The 15,485-nt window shown below is 52.9% G+C and overlaps 1 protein-coding gene across 1 annotated transcript; it reads right to left on the reverse strand.

The window, feature by feature from the left end:
• Nucleotides 1–232: 232 nt before the first annotated feature.
• Nucleotides 233–11,256, reverse strand: LOC311158122 (ras-related GTP-binding protein A). The gene is made up of 10 exons (XM_084213285.1): nt 11,032–11,256; nt 10,383–10,416; nt 8,357–8,456; nt 7,242–7,308; nt 6,406–6,628; nt 5,885–5,980; nt 5,023–5,145; nt 2,727–2,818; nt 1,796–1,911; nt 233–708 (listed from the first exon to the last, which is right to left on the reverse strand). Exons 2-10 carry the CDS (start codon nt 10,407–10,409, stop codon nt 611–613), a joined length of 942 nt encoding a protein of 313 aa, XP_084069411.1. The 5' UTR covers nt 10,410–10,416; nt 11,032–11,256; the 3' UTR covers nt 233–610.
• Nucleotides 11,257–15,485: the final 4,229 nt, after the last annotated feature.

The raw sequence follows: 15,485 nt of genomic DNA on the forward strand, positions 1-15,485 counted from the left end.
TACAGGGAAGAGCCAGGCACGGAGGCACCACACCCTTTTTTACACAGTAATTTGATGCAGCGAGAGAGAATAAAGGGAGGGAGATGCCGCCAAGCGATTCCCAGTGAAACTCTGGAATGGCTTTCAGCCAAATCCCCCCAAAACCACGAAGGGAGCCACCCAGCCCCTACAGCTCCTGCTTCCCAAAGCTGCCCCGGGATTTCGGAGAAAGCAAACCCACTTTACAAACCTCTCAGATCTGAAATCCCTGGTAGCAAAAATTTATTTCCATGACCAAAGATGAGGAGAAATTTATAAACTTATTCTAGCAACCATCCAAGGAAACAGGAAACATCCCATCAGCCGGCAGCCACGCATCCAGGAGGGCTCTGCCACACCCCCTGCGGGCACATCACCCGTCCTGCCTCCTTCCCCACCCTCCCGTGCCAGGGAACTCCGGGAAGGTCCGCGGCGGATCCAGCCTCCGGCTCTAGTGTCCAACGTGATGAGGAGAAAAAACAAGCAGCACACTCATTTCAAAGCCCAACAAAGACATGGACAGTGTTAGATTCTCCTATAAAGAAGTAGTCCCGATCTGTTTTTTCTCCCCCCAAAGCCCCGGTGCCTGGGATCAGCGCATGAGCAGGCTGTGCTTTGGTCCATCCACCCTCTCCAGCTTCTCAAAGTGTTTCCTGGCGTTCCGGATGTTGATCAGCGTGGCCGCGGAAGCTGCGACGGAAAAGGGACAGGGGAGATAAACAGAAGTTAAAAAGGGTGAGAGTCACCACGGCCTCAGGGCTGCCTGGCTCCACAGCTCTGCCTGCAGGGGCTGGGTGCAGCCTGCTGCTCCCAAGCCAGGCAAAATCCACAGTGGGATTTTGGGCAGGGTGAAATTAATGTGAGATGGTCTGGACAAGGTTTAAGGTGGGATGGTCTGGGAAAATTCAGTGGGGGAAGATCTGGGCAAAATTTGATGCGGGATGGCCTGGGCAAAGTTGAATGTGGGAAGGTCTGGGCAAAATTTCATGTGCAGAATTTCATGTGGGATGGGTAAAAATTAGGCATGGGAAGGTCTGGGCAAAATTCAGCATGGAATGGTCTGAGCAAAATTAAATATGGGAAGGTCTGGGCAAAGTTTAGTGTGGGATGGTCAGGGCTGTTGGCTGATCTCAGAAGAACATGAAAAGCCTCTCCCAGGGAGTGTTGCTCATCCCAGAGCTGCTCTCCAGCCCAGCAATGCCCATCTGGTGCCTCACTGCCAGGGATCCCACAGTGTCCCTAATTCCCCAGGTGAGGAGGGCAGGGAAAGCACAGCAGCAGGCCTGAGGAGTGCTGGGCAGTGTCCCTGGAGCCCCTGAGCTCCCAGCAGGAGCTCCAAGAGCTGTGTAAACAGGGATCTGCTCCCAGGGGCTGCGGGCTGGCACTGCTGCAGCTCCTCCTTGGGATAAATAGAGGCTGCTAAAATTAGAGCCTGTCCACCCGAGACAGCCCAGCAACACCCAAACATGAGCCAGCTCTGCTTCCTCCCCAAAAATCACTGGGGCTGCCAGCTCCCAGCTGCCCAAAATAGGCTTTGGGCATGACCTGCTCAGCCAGGTCTGGTTTGGTGGCTCCCTGTGACAGCAGCAGCAGCAGCTCAGCTGTGCCACCACCTCTGCAGGGTCCTGCTCACACTCAATCCCTCTCTCCTAATCAGTTCTGTAATTAAAAACTGATTTTCCAAGAGAAACACAGTTTAAACTGGATTAATTCCACCTTTTTTGAGGTTTTTCTGTTTTTTTTTTCCCCAAGCAGGTTTCTCTTGGCTCTGACTTACGTATGGAGGGGTCTGACATGACCACCATCACGTAGGTGTTGGATGTGAAGATGTCAATGAAAGCAGCAAAGTTGGAGTTCCTGACCTCCATGCTCTGGAAAGAAGCTGCCAGCTTACTGAAAAACAAGGAAATAAAGGGGAAAAAAGAGTGAATGAAGAGCTTTTGTGCCCACATGGCCAAAATCCCTGATCTGAGCTGTTGGGAACAAGGAGGAGCTGGAATTCCCACTTGGCAAGGTGTGGTTACAGCAGGGCTTTGGCTGGGCTTGCTTTTAAAGGCAAATTCCTCAGTTTGGGGCCAAATGAGAACAATATCAGCTGCTTGTGCTCTGAATGAAGGAAATTCCAGACACAACCCCCCTGACCAGGCCTGCTCCCCATGGATACCAGGGCTCAGCCATTCCCAGCTGGACACTCTGCATGAGCAGCAGAAATAAGCATAAAATGGGAATATCTGGAGACATATGAACATCCGTAAATCCCCCCAGAAACTTCTCTATTCTATCCAGCTCCACACACCCTCAGAATTAACCTGGCAGTGGAGCCTGAGGGCTGTGCAAAGCCAAGCCTCCCACTTTTCCACTGAAAACAGGGATAAACAGTGCCTGCAAGCCCCATCCTCCCCAGGCAGCCCTGTGGGCCTGGGCTGGAGCAGAGCTCTCCAGCTGCCATTCCCAGTTTCCAAGAGAAACACTTCTGATCACTTCAGGCCTGGAATTCCTCTGCCTTGATCCAGGAGAAGGAGGCATAGAATAAAACAGCACCAAAGCTCTCCCACCATAAGCAAAGGAGGAGTTAAATTAACATTTAAATTATTTGTGTTCCAGCAATATTTCACCCTGGCATTCCAGCTGCTGAGGAGACAAACTGGGATTCTCTGGAAAAAGCTGGAATAGCTCTGATGTCCCCAGTGCTGATGGGAGCAGCTCACCTGCAGCTCAGCTTGAACTGTTTGATGATGTTGCTGATCTTCTCAAACCTGTGCACATCCCGCTGCTCCTTGCACTGATAGTGGGAGATCACCTGGAGAGGGGGCACAGCCAGTCAGGGATTCCAGCCCAGCCCTCCCACAGCAGGTCTGGGAGTGCCAGGGGAGCAGGGAGGATCCCCTTTGCCTTTGGCTGACTGGATCTTGGGAGTGTTTACAGAAATTCTTTGGACACAAAGGATGGCACAGATCTGCCAGGTGACACCACTGTCCCCTGAGGGCTTCACCTCAGCAGCAATTTACATCTTGATCCAAAAATAGGTGGAAACAGAGTAAAAATTGTGTCCATCTCCTCAGGAATGGGCTAAATACTGTGATGGATTTTCCCCCTCATCCTGCACAGGCAGTGATCCCAAAGCCAAATCAAGATGCTCCTCCCCAAGAAAAGCAGCTCAAAGGCAGCTGGTTCCTTGGGAATTCCTTCTCCAAGACTCCAGGCAGAGCAGAGGGAGCAGCCCTGAGTGCCTGGATGCCAACACCCACAGGGTCTGAAGGGCTTTAGGAACCCTTGAAAACACCTCCATCAACATTCCCACCGAGCTGGTGGCCCCAGCCCTTTATTGCTCAGCCACATGGAGTGAGAGCTGCATTTCCTGCCCAAACAGCTCCATCCCCACAGCAAACCTGACAGGAATCTCTTCAAAACCTTAGGCCAGCTGCTTTGAACTCTTCACAATTCCAAAATCAGCTCTCACTGGACATGTCAGGAGCCCTTGCACAGGGATCTGAAACTGCTCTATTCAGGGAGTCACATTTAACAGGGTTTTAGGGGGTTTTTCCTCTTTTTTTCCCTTAACCACCTTAAAGCCATGACTTTTTAAACTTGCCCAATTATTCCCACAAGCACAGTTTCAGCCATATTCAAGAATTGCAGTTGCCAGTGTTCAATTTCCTTCCTAAACTTCCCAGATGAGATTTTTTCACTTCACTACAGTTTAAACAAAATTTCAGAATAAGATTTCCCAAAGAGATTTTCACAGGAAGATTTTCCTTCAAGAGAAGAGAGTCCTGGCAATGTTTAAGTATACGAAAAAAGGGAGGAGTTTTTTAAGAAGTCACCATTGCACTTAAATTAAGCGCACAATTTCTGAAGCAAAGATAATTTCTTCCAGTTAAAAATGTCCTTGTAACAATCACACTGTCACACACCCCAAGGTGGAACTGTTCTTTATCTCCAAAAGGTCAAAAAGCAGAACTTGCCAGGCATGGCAAGTGTTTGTTTCTGATAGTTTAAGGAGGGAAAAAAGTCATGGCTCTTTTCCCAAATTCCCTTCATCATTTCCAAACCAGGAGTGTAAGGAAAACACTCCAAATAATTCAAGTATTTCCTTCAGCTCAGCAACAGTTTGGTGCAAAGTGTAAAGAGCCCAGCCCAGCAATCAGGAATATGGACAAGCACCAAGAGTGGTTTTATCCAGCACCTTTGCAGAGGGACTGGGAGCACAGGGACCTGGAAAAGCATCACAATCCCATGGCTGACCCCTCATCCATGCTCTGGATTTGCAGAACATCAAAAACCGAAAGAAATCAGGTCCAGCTCAATGCCCCAGAAGGAGGAAGTGAAAAGGTTTGGTTGTGAAGCTACAGAAGGTTCCTGCCCTGTGCAGAGGGGGATTCTCAGAGCAGTCCCACCACAATGGAGACATGAAACACCCCCAGAGCCTGCAAGAGGAAACCCCAACCAAACCTCAGCTCAGCTGCTGCAAGGGGGAATTCTGGGATGGTCCCACAGGCCACAGGGTACCAGCAGCTGCTTTCAGGATCCCAAGGCCTGGATCAGGCCATTCTGCACTGGGGCTGGCACCTCCCAACTCCCATGGAATCCCAAATGGCTTGGCTTGGAAGGACCTCAAAGCTCATCCAGATCCAACCTGACACCTCCCACTGTCCCAGGTGCTCCAGCCCCAGTGTCCAGCCTGGCCTTGGGCACTGCCAGGGATCCAGGGCAGCCCCAGCTGCTCTGGGAATTCCATCCCAGCCCCTCCCCACCCTGCCAGGGAACAATTCCCAATTCCCAATCTCCCATCCATCCCTGCCCTCTGGCAGTGGGAGCCATTCCCTGTGTCCTGTCCCTCCATCCTTGTCCCCAGTCCCTCTCCAGCTCTCCTGGAGCCCCTTCAGGCCCTGGCAGGGCTCTGAGCTCTCCCTGGAGCTTCTCCTCTCCAGGTGAGCACCCCCAGCTCTCCCAGCCTGGCTCCAGAGAAGAGGGGAGGGAAAGGGAGCCCATGCAGGAACTCACCAGGAACGTGGCTCTCTCAAACAGCAGCACCTCATCTGCCTCGATGATCTGAGCAAAGTTCCTCAGGTTCATCTCCAGCTGCTGCACATTGGGGATCAGCTGATAGACAATGCTGGACCAGGCCTGGACAGGGAGACACAGAAAGGTCCCACCAGCTCCTCTCCTCAGCCCTTCATCAGAAATGTGCTCCCAGAGGGATTTTTGGCACTTCTGGGTGCTGACAGCCTGAGAAGCTTCTCCACCCATGCCAAGGTCCCAGAGGGAGCCCAGACCTGAGGAGACCCTCCCCTGGCTCCAGTTCTTTTCCAGCAAGCAGAGAAACTACAGTGCTGCTGAACAGACTTAAAACATCCCTGCTTTAAGTTGGGAATGCTTCTGTCTCCTTCTCCCACTCAAGTTCACAGAGATTTTTATTCCTGAGCAAGGTCAGCACGTAGATGGACACTTGACAGCTCATCCCTGACCCAAACAAAGTTCCACCTTATCCCAACAGGCCAGGAACAAGCCCAGGAGGGGCTGGGGGATGTTGGGATCAACATCTGTGCTCATCCACATTTGGATTTTCCAAGCTCAGCCCCCACCCCTGCCCAGCTGCTGACCCAGGTGTGGGGCAGTGGCAAACTCACCCTTCCCAGAGAAAGAGGGATATCTGGGATGCCTGTCTGCCAAGTTCCTGATATTTACCACATGCTCCTGACTTTTTAAAATTAATTAATTAAACCCAGGATTAATTTGGGTTTCACTGACACCACTGACACTGCTGCTGATGCAGCAGCTGCAGAGCTGAACACACCAGCAGCAGCTCCAGGGATCCTGCTCCTGCTCTGCTCCCAGTGGGATGTGGAGAGGAAGCTGCACCAACCTTGTAAAGTGTCTCATCCCAGATGGAAGTTCTGAAACAAACACATTCCAAGGGCCGGGAAAGGCGCTTCAAGTCTTCCTCACGCTCCTTAAAAATCTGGGGAGCAAAGAGAGTTGAGGGGTTGAGTGAAGTGTTCCTGCCTGTGCTGTGGTTGCTGTATGGATTTAAGGGATGAGTTTCACATGGATCTCTAGGATACTGCAGGGGAGAGTGGCCAGGAACCCTCCCAGGGAGCAGCAGGGCCAGGGATGTCTTGCTGCAGAATCCCAAAATCGTTTGGGTTGGAAGGAGCCAAGGTGCGCTGGGAGCTCTGGAACCAGGCAGGAAAGGCTTTTCCTGTCCCTAAAAATCAGCACTGCTGTTCTCCACTGGATTCTAGGATGACACACTTTAAAAGAAGGCAGAAAAAGCTCTGAGGACATCTGAGAAAGCCTTTGAGGAACAGCCCCGAGGGGCTGCCTTTGAGGTGTGACCCACATGGCACAAGGGATGCATTTCCATGGCAACTGCCAGCTCCTCACCAGATCCCGCTGGTCCTCCTGCACCAAGTCCATCTTGTGCACCAGGCAGAAGATCTTGGCATCGGGGGAGTTCTGCAGAATGGCCTCCAGGCAGGACTGGTAGTAGTGCATGTCCTTCTCCAGCTCCCTGCTCTCCACGTCGAACACGTAGATCAGCACCTCCACGTTGCGGAAGATGTTGTCCCTCTGGCTGGTGAAGTAGTTCTCCATGAAGGTGTCCTGGCTGGGGGAGCAGAGCAGGACACTCCTTTTAGAGCAGCTCCTGCCTGGCAGGCTGGGTTTGTGGGAAGCTCCTCCTGCCAGGAGGGCAAGGCTGGAATTTGGAGCTGCAGCCCCCACTTGGGAGGCCAGGCTGGAGCTGCATGCCCTGGGCATTCCCAAGGAAAGTTGGATGCTCCTGGAGAGCATCAGCCCTCCAGTCCCACAGCAAGCCAAAGCTTCCCTCCTGTCCTGCTGCTTCTGACCCCAGGCTGGCGTTAAGGAGCTATTTGTGAAAGCCCACAGCAGCAGGAACAGGTGAAACGTGACCCAAAGCATCAGTTCAGCCTTAAATCCCAGGATTTAAATCTCCTTTAACTCTGGCTGAACATGACTGAGATGTTGCAGAGGCCATGGAGCTGAGGAGGGGACACATTCCTTGAAAAAAGCTGCTTCCAGGAGCCACAGGATCAACCTCCAGCATGGCCTCTCTGCACGAATCCCACCTGGATGGAGCTGGAGTGAGCAATTCCACCTCATCCCAGGGGGAGGAGAATCCACTCTGCTCCATCCCTGATTCCCCAGAGCCTTCCCCAGAGCCTCCCCCAAAGGCTGGGCCAGGAATTATCAGTACCTACCCTCCACAGTCCCACAGGTTCAACACCAGGTTTCCCAGGAATCTGACGTGGGAATGCTCCACATCAACTGCAAAGAGACAGCAGGAGCTCACTGACTGCACCACACCCAGGGCAGAGCTTGGGCAGCCAAAACTCATGGAAATCAGCACCAAAACATGGAATGGTCGGGCTGGAAGGGATTAAAGCCCTCATTCCAGCCCCTGCCACCTTCCACTATCCCAGGCTGCTCCAAGCCCCATCCAGCCTGGCCCTGGACACTTCCAGGGATGGGCATTCCTCACAAAGCAGCCCCAGTTTGTAAAATCCCACCAAAACCCCATTTCCCAGAGGAATTCAGGCCTCCCTGCCCACTGCTCTCCTGAGAAGTGCACTAAGTGTTCCCCTTCTCTCACACATTCCCTGATCCCTGGGATACTGTAGGAATGACTGTGCAGGGCTTTTAGCCATCCCTAACAAAATAAACCAAGAACACACGGAATGTAAACTTCAGAAAGAGGCCAAATTCATGGCAAAGAGGAAATTTACACCAATCCCTGACATTAAATCCACACAGGCCCCTCCCAGTGAGAAGCACCAGATCCCAACAACTCATCCACCTCCCCCAGAGGAACCACTTCTTGCTCTTTCCCAACAAAGGCTTTGGAAAGAGAAGAAGGAAAGGCATTCATTAAGCCCAGTGCATCATCCTGCCAAAACCACGGGGGCCTTGAAGGATCCCTGTGCTGGAGATCCTTGCAGGAGCAGGAACATTCCACCAACACAGAGTAGACTGACAGGAGTAGCTGCGCCAAAGGCTGCTTCCTGATCCCAAAAATAAAGAGTTAAGGATAAAAGTTGAACAATAAAGCAGCAAAGGCTGCTTCCTGATCCCAAAAAAGGGAGTTAAGGATAAAAGTTGAACAATAAAGCAGCAAAGCCGATCCCAGTGCTGCCTTTCCCTGTCCTCCACTTCCTGCCTGTCCCTGGCTGATCCCGAAGCTCCCAGCAGGGTGTGGCAGCTGGGAGGACCTGCAGGGACACAGCCAAGGGACCCGGGATCGCTGCAGGGAGCGGCCCCGCCCCTCTGATGAGGAGCTGGAGCCCTGGCTGCGGGAATGGGGCCGGCAGTTCCTTACTCGTGGCCCCCAGGCGCCGCGTGTCCCGGGCGATGTAGTTGGCAAAGATAATGGATCTCATGCTGGTCTTCCCAGACCCACTTTTACCCATCAGCAGCACCTGCACAGAGGGAATGAAGGAAAAATGAGCTCTCACAGAGCACTGAGTCCCTCCCAGCTCCCTCGAGCTGACATCTTACTGCCAAAGCCACTGAACACAGCACTGGCACAGTCCAGCTGGGAATGCACCAGGAGAGAGGCAGAGAGCAGCACGTGGGGAGCAGGACAGACATCCCAACCAGGCCATGGTCACCAGGCCATGGTCATCCCACCTCCCTGCTGTCCTTGGTCCCTGGGCCATGGCCATCCCACCTCCCTGCTGTCCTTGGTCCCTGGGCCATGGCCATCCCACCTCCCTGCTGGCCATGCTCAGATTGAACACTTTTCTCCAAAAACATGGACAGAACTTGGGAAAAGCCAGAGCTGCCTCTCCATTCCCAGCCCCTCCCACCTGATGGCTTTGGTGCCACAAAAGGACTTTGAAGATGGGGAACAGCTTTGTCTCAACCCACCAGACCAAAAACAACCCCTCAGGCTCCTGGTTTTCCACCCCAAACACACTGTCCTAACCAAACAAGGGTGGGAGGGACCTTAAAGACCTTCTAATACTGCTCTTACCACTGCATGACTGATTTTCCTTTCCCCAAATACCAGGGACACTCCCAGTTTCACGTGCCAGAAGACAAAAAAAAAAAAAAAAAAAAAAAAAAGGGAAAAGCAGATGAGACAACCAAGGTCAGCATCCCCAGAGCAGGGGAGACCCTTTATGGCTCCAGTGATGCCTTTCCAGAGGAGACTCTGGGCTCCATGATATCCCATCCCTGCAGACCTCAGGGGAAAGGAGAGGCAGCCAAAAAGTAGGGAATGCTGCTGGGGGTGGGGATGAGGGGAGACAGTCACACCAGGCAAGGCTTTACATTGTGATCTAAAAATAAAAATTAAACAAAACAAACCCATCAGTGGCAGCCAACATAGCCTTGCTCACAAAACCCAGCTGTTGAACAAGTTCCAGTCACAAAGCCAAATGCAGCTCCTGGCAGCAGCCCTGCCAGTCTGCCATCCAGGAGGGATTTCAGGAGAACAGCCCAGTGAGTGACTGCCCAGCCTCCCACCCCCACCCTGGACAGCAGGGCAGGAGCTGCCACAGCCTGGGCACAAAAGCAAGGCACAACTCCCCAGTGCTGTCTGCTCAGGTCATCCCTGCAGCAGCTCCGTGCTGGGAGCACCCTGGCCAGAGGGAAGCTGCCCACAGGCTCCAGGATTTGGCAACAAGGAGTGTTCCTGGCTGTTCCACACCCAGGAGGGCTGGGGAGGGCCCCCAGGATGCAGCCCTGTCCTGTCCTGTCCTGTCCCCTGAGCTGATCCCAGAGAACAGCCAAGCTCTTATTTCACAGCACCAGCACAAAATCCCAGGAAGAAACTTGATCCCACTCTGAGGCAGGGCCCAAACCAGCCCCAATTCCCAAAGTTTAGGCTGCAGAGGCCTTGCAAAGGGGTCAGACAGCAGCACGGAGAGCCAGGCAGGGAACCCAACCCTACCTCACTATGGAAAGGCAGCCAGATATTCCTTTAAGAGCTCTGGACGTGCTCCTGCTGGGATACACCCACCCCTGCCATGCCCAGAGCTGCTGCTCCTTCCCCACGTGTTAAATTTCATCCTCTGGAGCCCCGAATCCCCTCGGGCTCCTGGGACACCTCGGAGGGGTGGCCCAGGGACAGGGGAGGGACAGCAGATCCTCCTCCCTGAGCACAGGGTTTTGCAGAGAGTTTTGCAACAGCCCCAGCAGTGCCCGGGGAACAGCAACTGCCAGGGAAGGCTCTGCAGGAGCCCAGCCCACCCAGGCCAGGATTAAACCTGGGTTTAACCTCCAGCAGAAGATGCAGCGCTGACTACGAGAGGCACCGGAGCCCCGTGCGAGGGATGGATACAACAAACAGTGCTCAGGGATGGGGAAGGGAAACACAGGATCTTCCTGCCCGTCCTTACCTTTTTCTTCATGGCTGTGCTTGGCATCACACACCTGCAGAGAGAAGCCCACCTTGGATCGCTGCTTTCCACACGCACACGCTCCGCTCGCCAATACCGATCCCAGCCCCGGCACCGGGGAAGCGCTGACACAGCCCCAGCTCCCCTCCCCCTGCTCCGGCCCATGGGGAACTCCCGCGGGCTGCTGCCGGGAAACCTCCGGCGCTCCCGAAACCACCCGGCTCGGCTGGGATGGCTGCGGCCGGGCCGGCAGTGCCTCGCAGCCCCTTCCCTCAGAATCCCGCATCCCATTCCCTCAGGATTCCCGCAGCCCCTTCCCTCAGGATTCCCGCAGCCCCATTCCCTCAGGATTCCCGCAGCCCCTTCCCTCAGGATTCCCGCAGCCCCTTCCCTCAGGATTCCCGCAGCCCCTTCCCTCAGGATTCCCGCCGCCCCTTCCCTCGTCATTCCCGCAGCCCCTTCCCTCGGCATTCCCGCCGCCCCTTCCCTCGGCATTCCCGCCGCCCCTTCCCTCGGCATTCCCGCAGCCCCTTCTCCCAGCACGTCCTTCCGTTCCCCCGGGATTCCCCGCAGCCCCATCCCCGCGATTCCCCCGGCACTCCCCGCAGCGCCCGCTCCCCCCGGGCCGGGCCGGGCCGCGCCTCGGTACCTCCGGCGGCGATGGGCGGCTCGGGGCCGGCTTGGGGGATGATGCCGGTGGGACCCCCGGTACTGCGGCGGCTCGGGGGCGCTGCCGGTGTGAGCGCCGGCAGGTCGGGCGGCGCGGGGCTCGGGCCGGAGGCGGTGCCCGGGGCTGCCCGGGCCTGTCCGGGCCTGTGGCGGTGCCCCCGTCCCGCCCCCCCCCCGCTCACGGGACCCAGCGCTCGGCGGCCGCCGCCGGTCACGTGAGCGCGCGCCTCGCCCGCCCCGCGCACGCGCGCGCCCCCGGCGTCACGTGATGCGGGCGCGGGGCAGGCGAAGCCCCGGCCGCCATGTTGGATAGGGGCAGCGTCTCTCTGGCAAGGCGGGGGTGGTTGCTGGAGGGTCCCGATGAGTCCCGGGCATTCTCGGTGACTCCCGGTGTCTCCCATGGAGCGGCAGAGCGGGGCCCGGCGGAGCTGCTCTGGCAATTAGCGGGGCGGGCAGTAGCACTTTACTGCGCGCGGCGGGACTGACACTCAACGCCTCCCATATGGTCTAGCGGTTAGGATTCCTGGTTTTCACCCAGGCGGCCCGGGTTCGACTCCCGGTATGGGAAGTGTTACTTTTTCCCTGCCGGCTCGGGAAACACCGCGCCCTCTTTTTTCTTTTTTTCCACACGTTGTGCCTCAAAACTCCTTCGGGATTTGATTTTTGCACTTCTGCGGCAAAATTTCTCGGCGCCAGGAGCCCCCTGAAGCCGTAGGAAGCATCCCACCGGTTTAAACGTTCAAGTGCCATGAAGCACAGAGCCCCCAGCTAATTAAGATGCTGTTAATTGGCTTTTTCTCTAACGCAAGCAAGAAAATTTCTGCTTGTGTCCCACGGTGTGTTTTAAACCACCCTGACTTCCTCAAGGCAAATAGGATTGTGCTGAAGACACATATATAGTAATCCACATATGATAAATAGATTTATACATGTTTATTGCTGAAGGGACTCCTGGGAGCTCACCTAGACCTGTGGGACTCAGAGGTCTGGAGAGATCTCCTGGGGTTTCCTGGCTTCCAAGATCCTGGGCCATCACCTTGAGTGTCCCCTTCCAGAGCCATCACCTTGGGTGTCTGTGAAAAATGAATATTTTATGATTGGCTTTTTGCAAATATTAAAAATGAATATTATATGTGTTATATAAGTTATGCTTTATTAATTGTCTTAAGTAGTGTGTTAAATATAATTTTAGGTTACAACATAATGTTAAAATAGAAACTATGCTATGTAAGATACTTTTTTAAAAGAAAGGACTTGCAGCGAGATAGCAGCCACAGGACACCTGAATTTTTCAGAGAAAAAAAATTTATTGCTCCATTATCAGAAGAAAGGAACTTCTTCCTGCCTCGCTCGTGCCTGAAGACGCCGTCAGGATTCAGAGGAAGAAGCTGACACTGCCCAGACAGAATCCTGTGTTTGAATGGAATTTATGCACCATGGATGAGGTGTGTGAATGTGCAACAGGCTGTTGTTTTTAAGGGTCAATCCTCTGTTAATGTGGGTCGTTTTTCAGGCTCATTTTGCTCAGAAAGAGGTACCCAGACTGTCGGTAACTCTTTGTTTTTATTGTCTCATATTGTCCTAAATCCTAATTGTCCAAATTTTTATTACTCTAATTATATTGCTATTTTTATAACCATTTTATTACGATTAAACTTTTAAAATTTTAAAAACAAGTGATTGGCGTTTTTCACAGTGTCCCCTCCCAGAGCCATCACTCCCTCGTGTGTCCCCCCTCAGAGCCTTGTCACCCCTCCCCAGCTCTGGCACTTCATCCCCTCCTTCCCTCGGCACCTGGCAGCTTCAGGCAGCTCCAAGGAAATTCCAGCCTGGCAAACCCTGAACTGTTTAATGAGTGGGAAAGGCTGTGCTGGTCCCACAGGATTCCAGGTTTTGAAGCTTTTTGAAGCTTTCCCCCCCCCCCCATTCCTTAAAGCTTTTGAACCAAACATGGACATAAAAATGGGTTTGGATTTCTCCTTTAAAAACCAGGAAAGATGTCAGAAAAACACCCACCCTCCTTCCTTCTTGTACTTAATTTTAACAAGCGTTTTCTAATTACATTTCAAATATTCTTGTCAGACCCTGAACCCCAAATTGCAGAGTTTTGTCTGATTCTGGGTGTGTTTGTGTTATATTCATGCAAAACAAATCCCAGGAGAAGCTGTGACAGTAACTTTGTCCCCTAAAACTGTGCCAAGGTCCACGAGAATTTGAAGCTATTCTACCTCTTTGTTCCTCTTGCTGAACTCTCAGATATCCCAGTTAAACAGAAAAAAAAAATCCAAGTCTGATTAGCTCTGAAGAGGGAAGAGAATAAAATGGTTTTTTTCTCTCCCATCCCCCTTCCTTCTGGACCTCTCCTCTATTTTTAAAGCAAATTTTTGAAGAAAGTGGTCCAAAAGCAGAATATTTTGATAAAATCTGTCTAATTCCCTGATGTTCTTGCAGGAGAACAACTTGTCTCCAATTTTGGAACTCAGTTACTAACTGAGCTGCACAATGACAACATTCACTTGCTGCCAGCAGCTGCTCTGAGCTGTCCTTGTTCAGCACGAGCCTTCTGCTCACAGATCCTCTACACTCAGCTTGTTAATTTTTGAAGTTTTATTGGCCAAGTTTTCACTGAACAACCTGAAAGTTGTAAAAAGTGCAGCTCAGGGGCTGTGCAGAGATAACCCCTCACTCCAGGAGCCAACTGCACCCCCTGCACAAGCGCTGAGCACTTCAAACTCCTGCTTTTGTGACTGTGGCAGACCACAAAGGGCTGAAGGAGGTGGGGCTCAGCTCCTTCCTTGACAGACTGCCCTGGATTTGGGATTTAGGGCTGTTGGCAAAGAGATAAAAAGATAAAGGCACCAGCATGCCCTTCATCTTTAGCAGCAGCACAGGAAAGCAGTCAGGAAGTTGTGCTCACTCCCAAAAATATCCCGAGTTTTAAATTCAGCCCACGAGACAAAAATAGCTTCACCAGTAGGTATTGTTTAATTCAGCAGTGCTCTGAAATAAACCAGTGACCCCACAGAATCATTACTGTCACGGAGAAAAACCCCAAACTGAGCTGCCAAAACCTGAAGACTGAAACATCGTGTGTAAAATGTACAAAAAGCAGCCTGGGCTCACTGCTCTGATCAAAGCTGTACTCAGGGCTCAGCAAATGTTCCAAGGCTCTCCCTGCCTTCACTGAAGGGTTTTCTTCACACACTGAACATTCCCATCGGTTTTAGGGAACAGAGAGCCACAAAATGAGCAGGAAGGTGTTTCACACAGCCACAAAGGGCTATCAGTGCTTCCACCTGTCTGTGCCCAGGGAAATGAGGCACCTTTAGAGCTCTGGGCAATTTTAAACCAAAAGTCGCCAGCCAGGCCTTCCTTTGCCTCCTTCGCCCACCCTGACTGCAGGGGATCAATAAATGTTATTTAAATCCAGGGCAGCAGTGCCCTGTGCGCAGCACTCAGTCCTTCCAATGCCTCAAAAATCAGCAAAATCCTCTGCAGGAGGTGAGGTGAGCTGAGGGCGTGAAGTCTTCGTGCCACTGCTGTTGTGGGTAATTAGCACAAAGTCATTAATTACCAGACTGGTTTGGGCTGGAAGCACCTTAAAGCTCATCCAGTTCTACCCCTGGGACACGTCCCACTGCCCCAGGGTGGCACTCCCTAAGGAGAGTGGCTGTCACAGAGCTCCTCTGCTGCTTCCCAGGCTCTGTGCTCCCCTTTCAGCTGTGCATGGCTGGCCTGGCAGGAACTCTCAGTGTGCAGGGGAAAGGAGGGGATCAGGGATGGTCAGAGGCCTTGTGTCCTGGATTGCCAAGCAAATTGTATCTATTTGCCATCTGTGTGGCAGCTGGCTTCTGTTCAGGGGGCAGTTTTCCTTATCTCTTCCACAACTGGGGGGACACCTGCTGATAAGAGGCCATTGAATGTCCCTGCAGGGCTGATAAGAGCTACAGCATCCCACTGGAGATGTGAGCCCAGAGGGAGGAGCCAAGCATTCCTGCCTGGATATAATCTGGAGATTCTGGAACACCAGCACGGCTCCTCCACTGGATTCCCAGAGGAACAGCTGCTGCCTCTGCCCCTGGATCTTCAGAGGAATCTTCAGAGGATCCTTTTCTCCAGGATCCCAATCCCTGCTCCAGCAGAACCACCCCTGGCACTGCAGGAGAGCTGAGCCACAATTCCAATGGCCCTGCTGCCAGCACCCTGACCCACAGGGTGTCAGGCTGTGCTCTGACTCTGTCAGTGCTGTTTTGGTTTACTGCATTGTTTATTTTATCTTTTTATTTTCTTCCCTATTAAAGAACTGTTATTCCCTGCTCCCCTATTTTTTGTCTGAGAGTCCCTTATTTAAAATTTACAGCAATTCAGAAAAAGGTGTGTGTGGGGGGGTATTTATATTTTCCATTTCATGGGAGGCTCCTGCCTTCCCTAGAA

Source organism: Fringilla coelebs, assembly GCF_963513975.1.
Source record: "Fringilla coelebs genome assembly, chromosome: 11".
Classification (NCBI taxonomy): Eukaryota; Metazoa; Chordata; class Aves; order Passeriformes; family Fringillidae; genus Fringilla; species Fringilla coelebs.

What these genes read in the sequence shown, in the direction of transcription:
- LOC311158122 (XM_084213285.1), bottom strand. Translation starts at nt 10,409, where the DNA reads ATGCCAAGCACAGCCATGAAGAAAAAG. An exon ending in GCACAGCCATGAAGAAAAAG is followed by an intron (nt 8,457 to 10,382) that starts GTAAGGACGGGC and finishes CCCTCTGTGCAG; the next exon opens with GTGCTGCTGATGGGTAAAAG. An exon ending in CATGTCAGACCCCTCCATAC is followed by an intron (nt 709 to 1,795) that starts GTAAGTCAGAGC and finishes TTTCCGTCGCAG; the next exon opens with CTTCCGCGGCCACGCTGATC.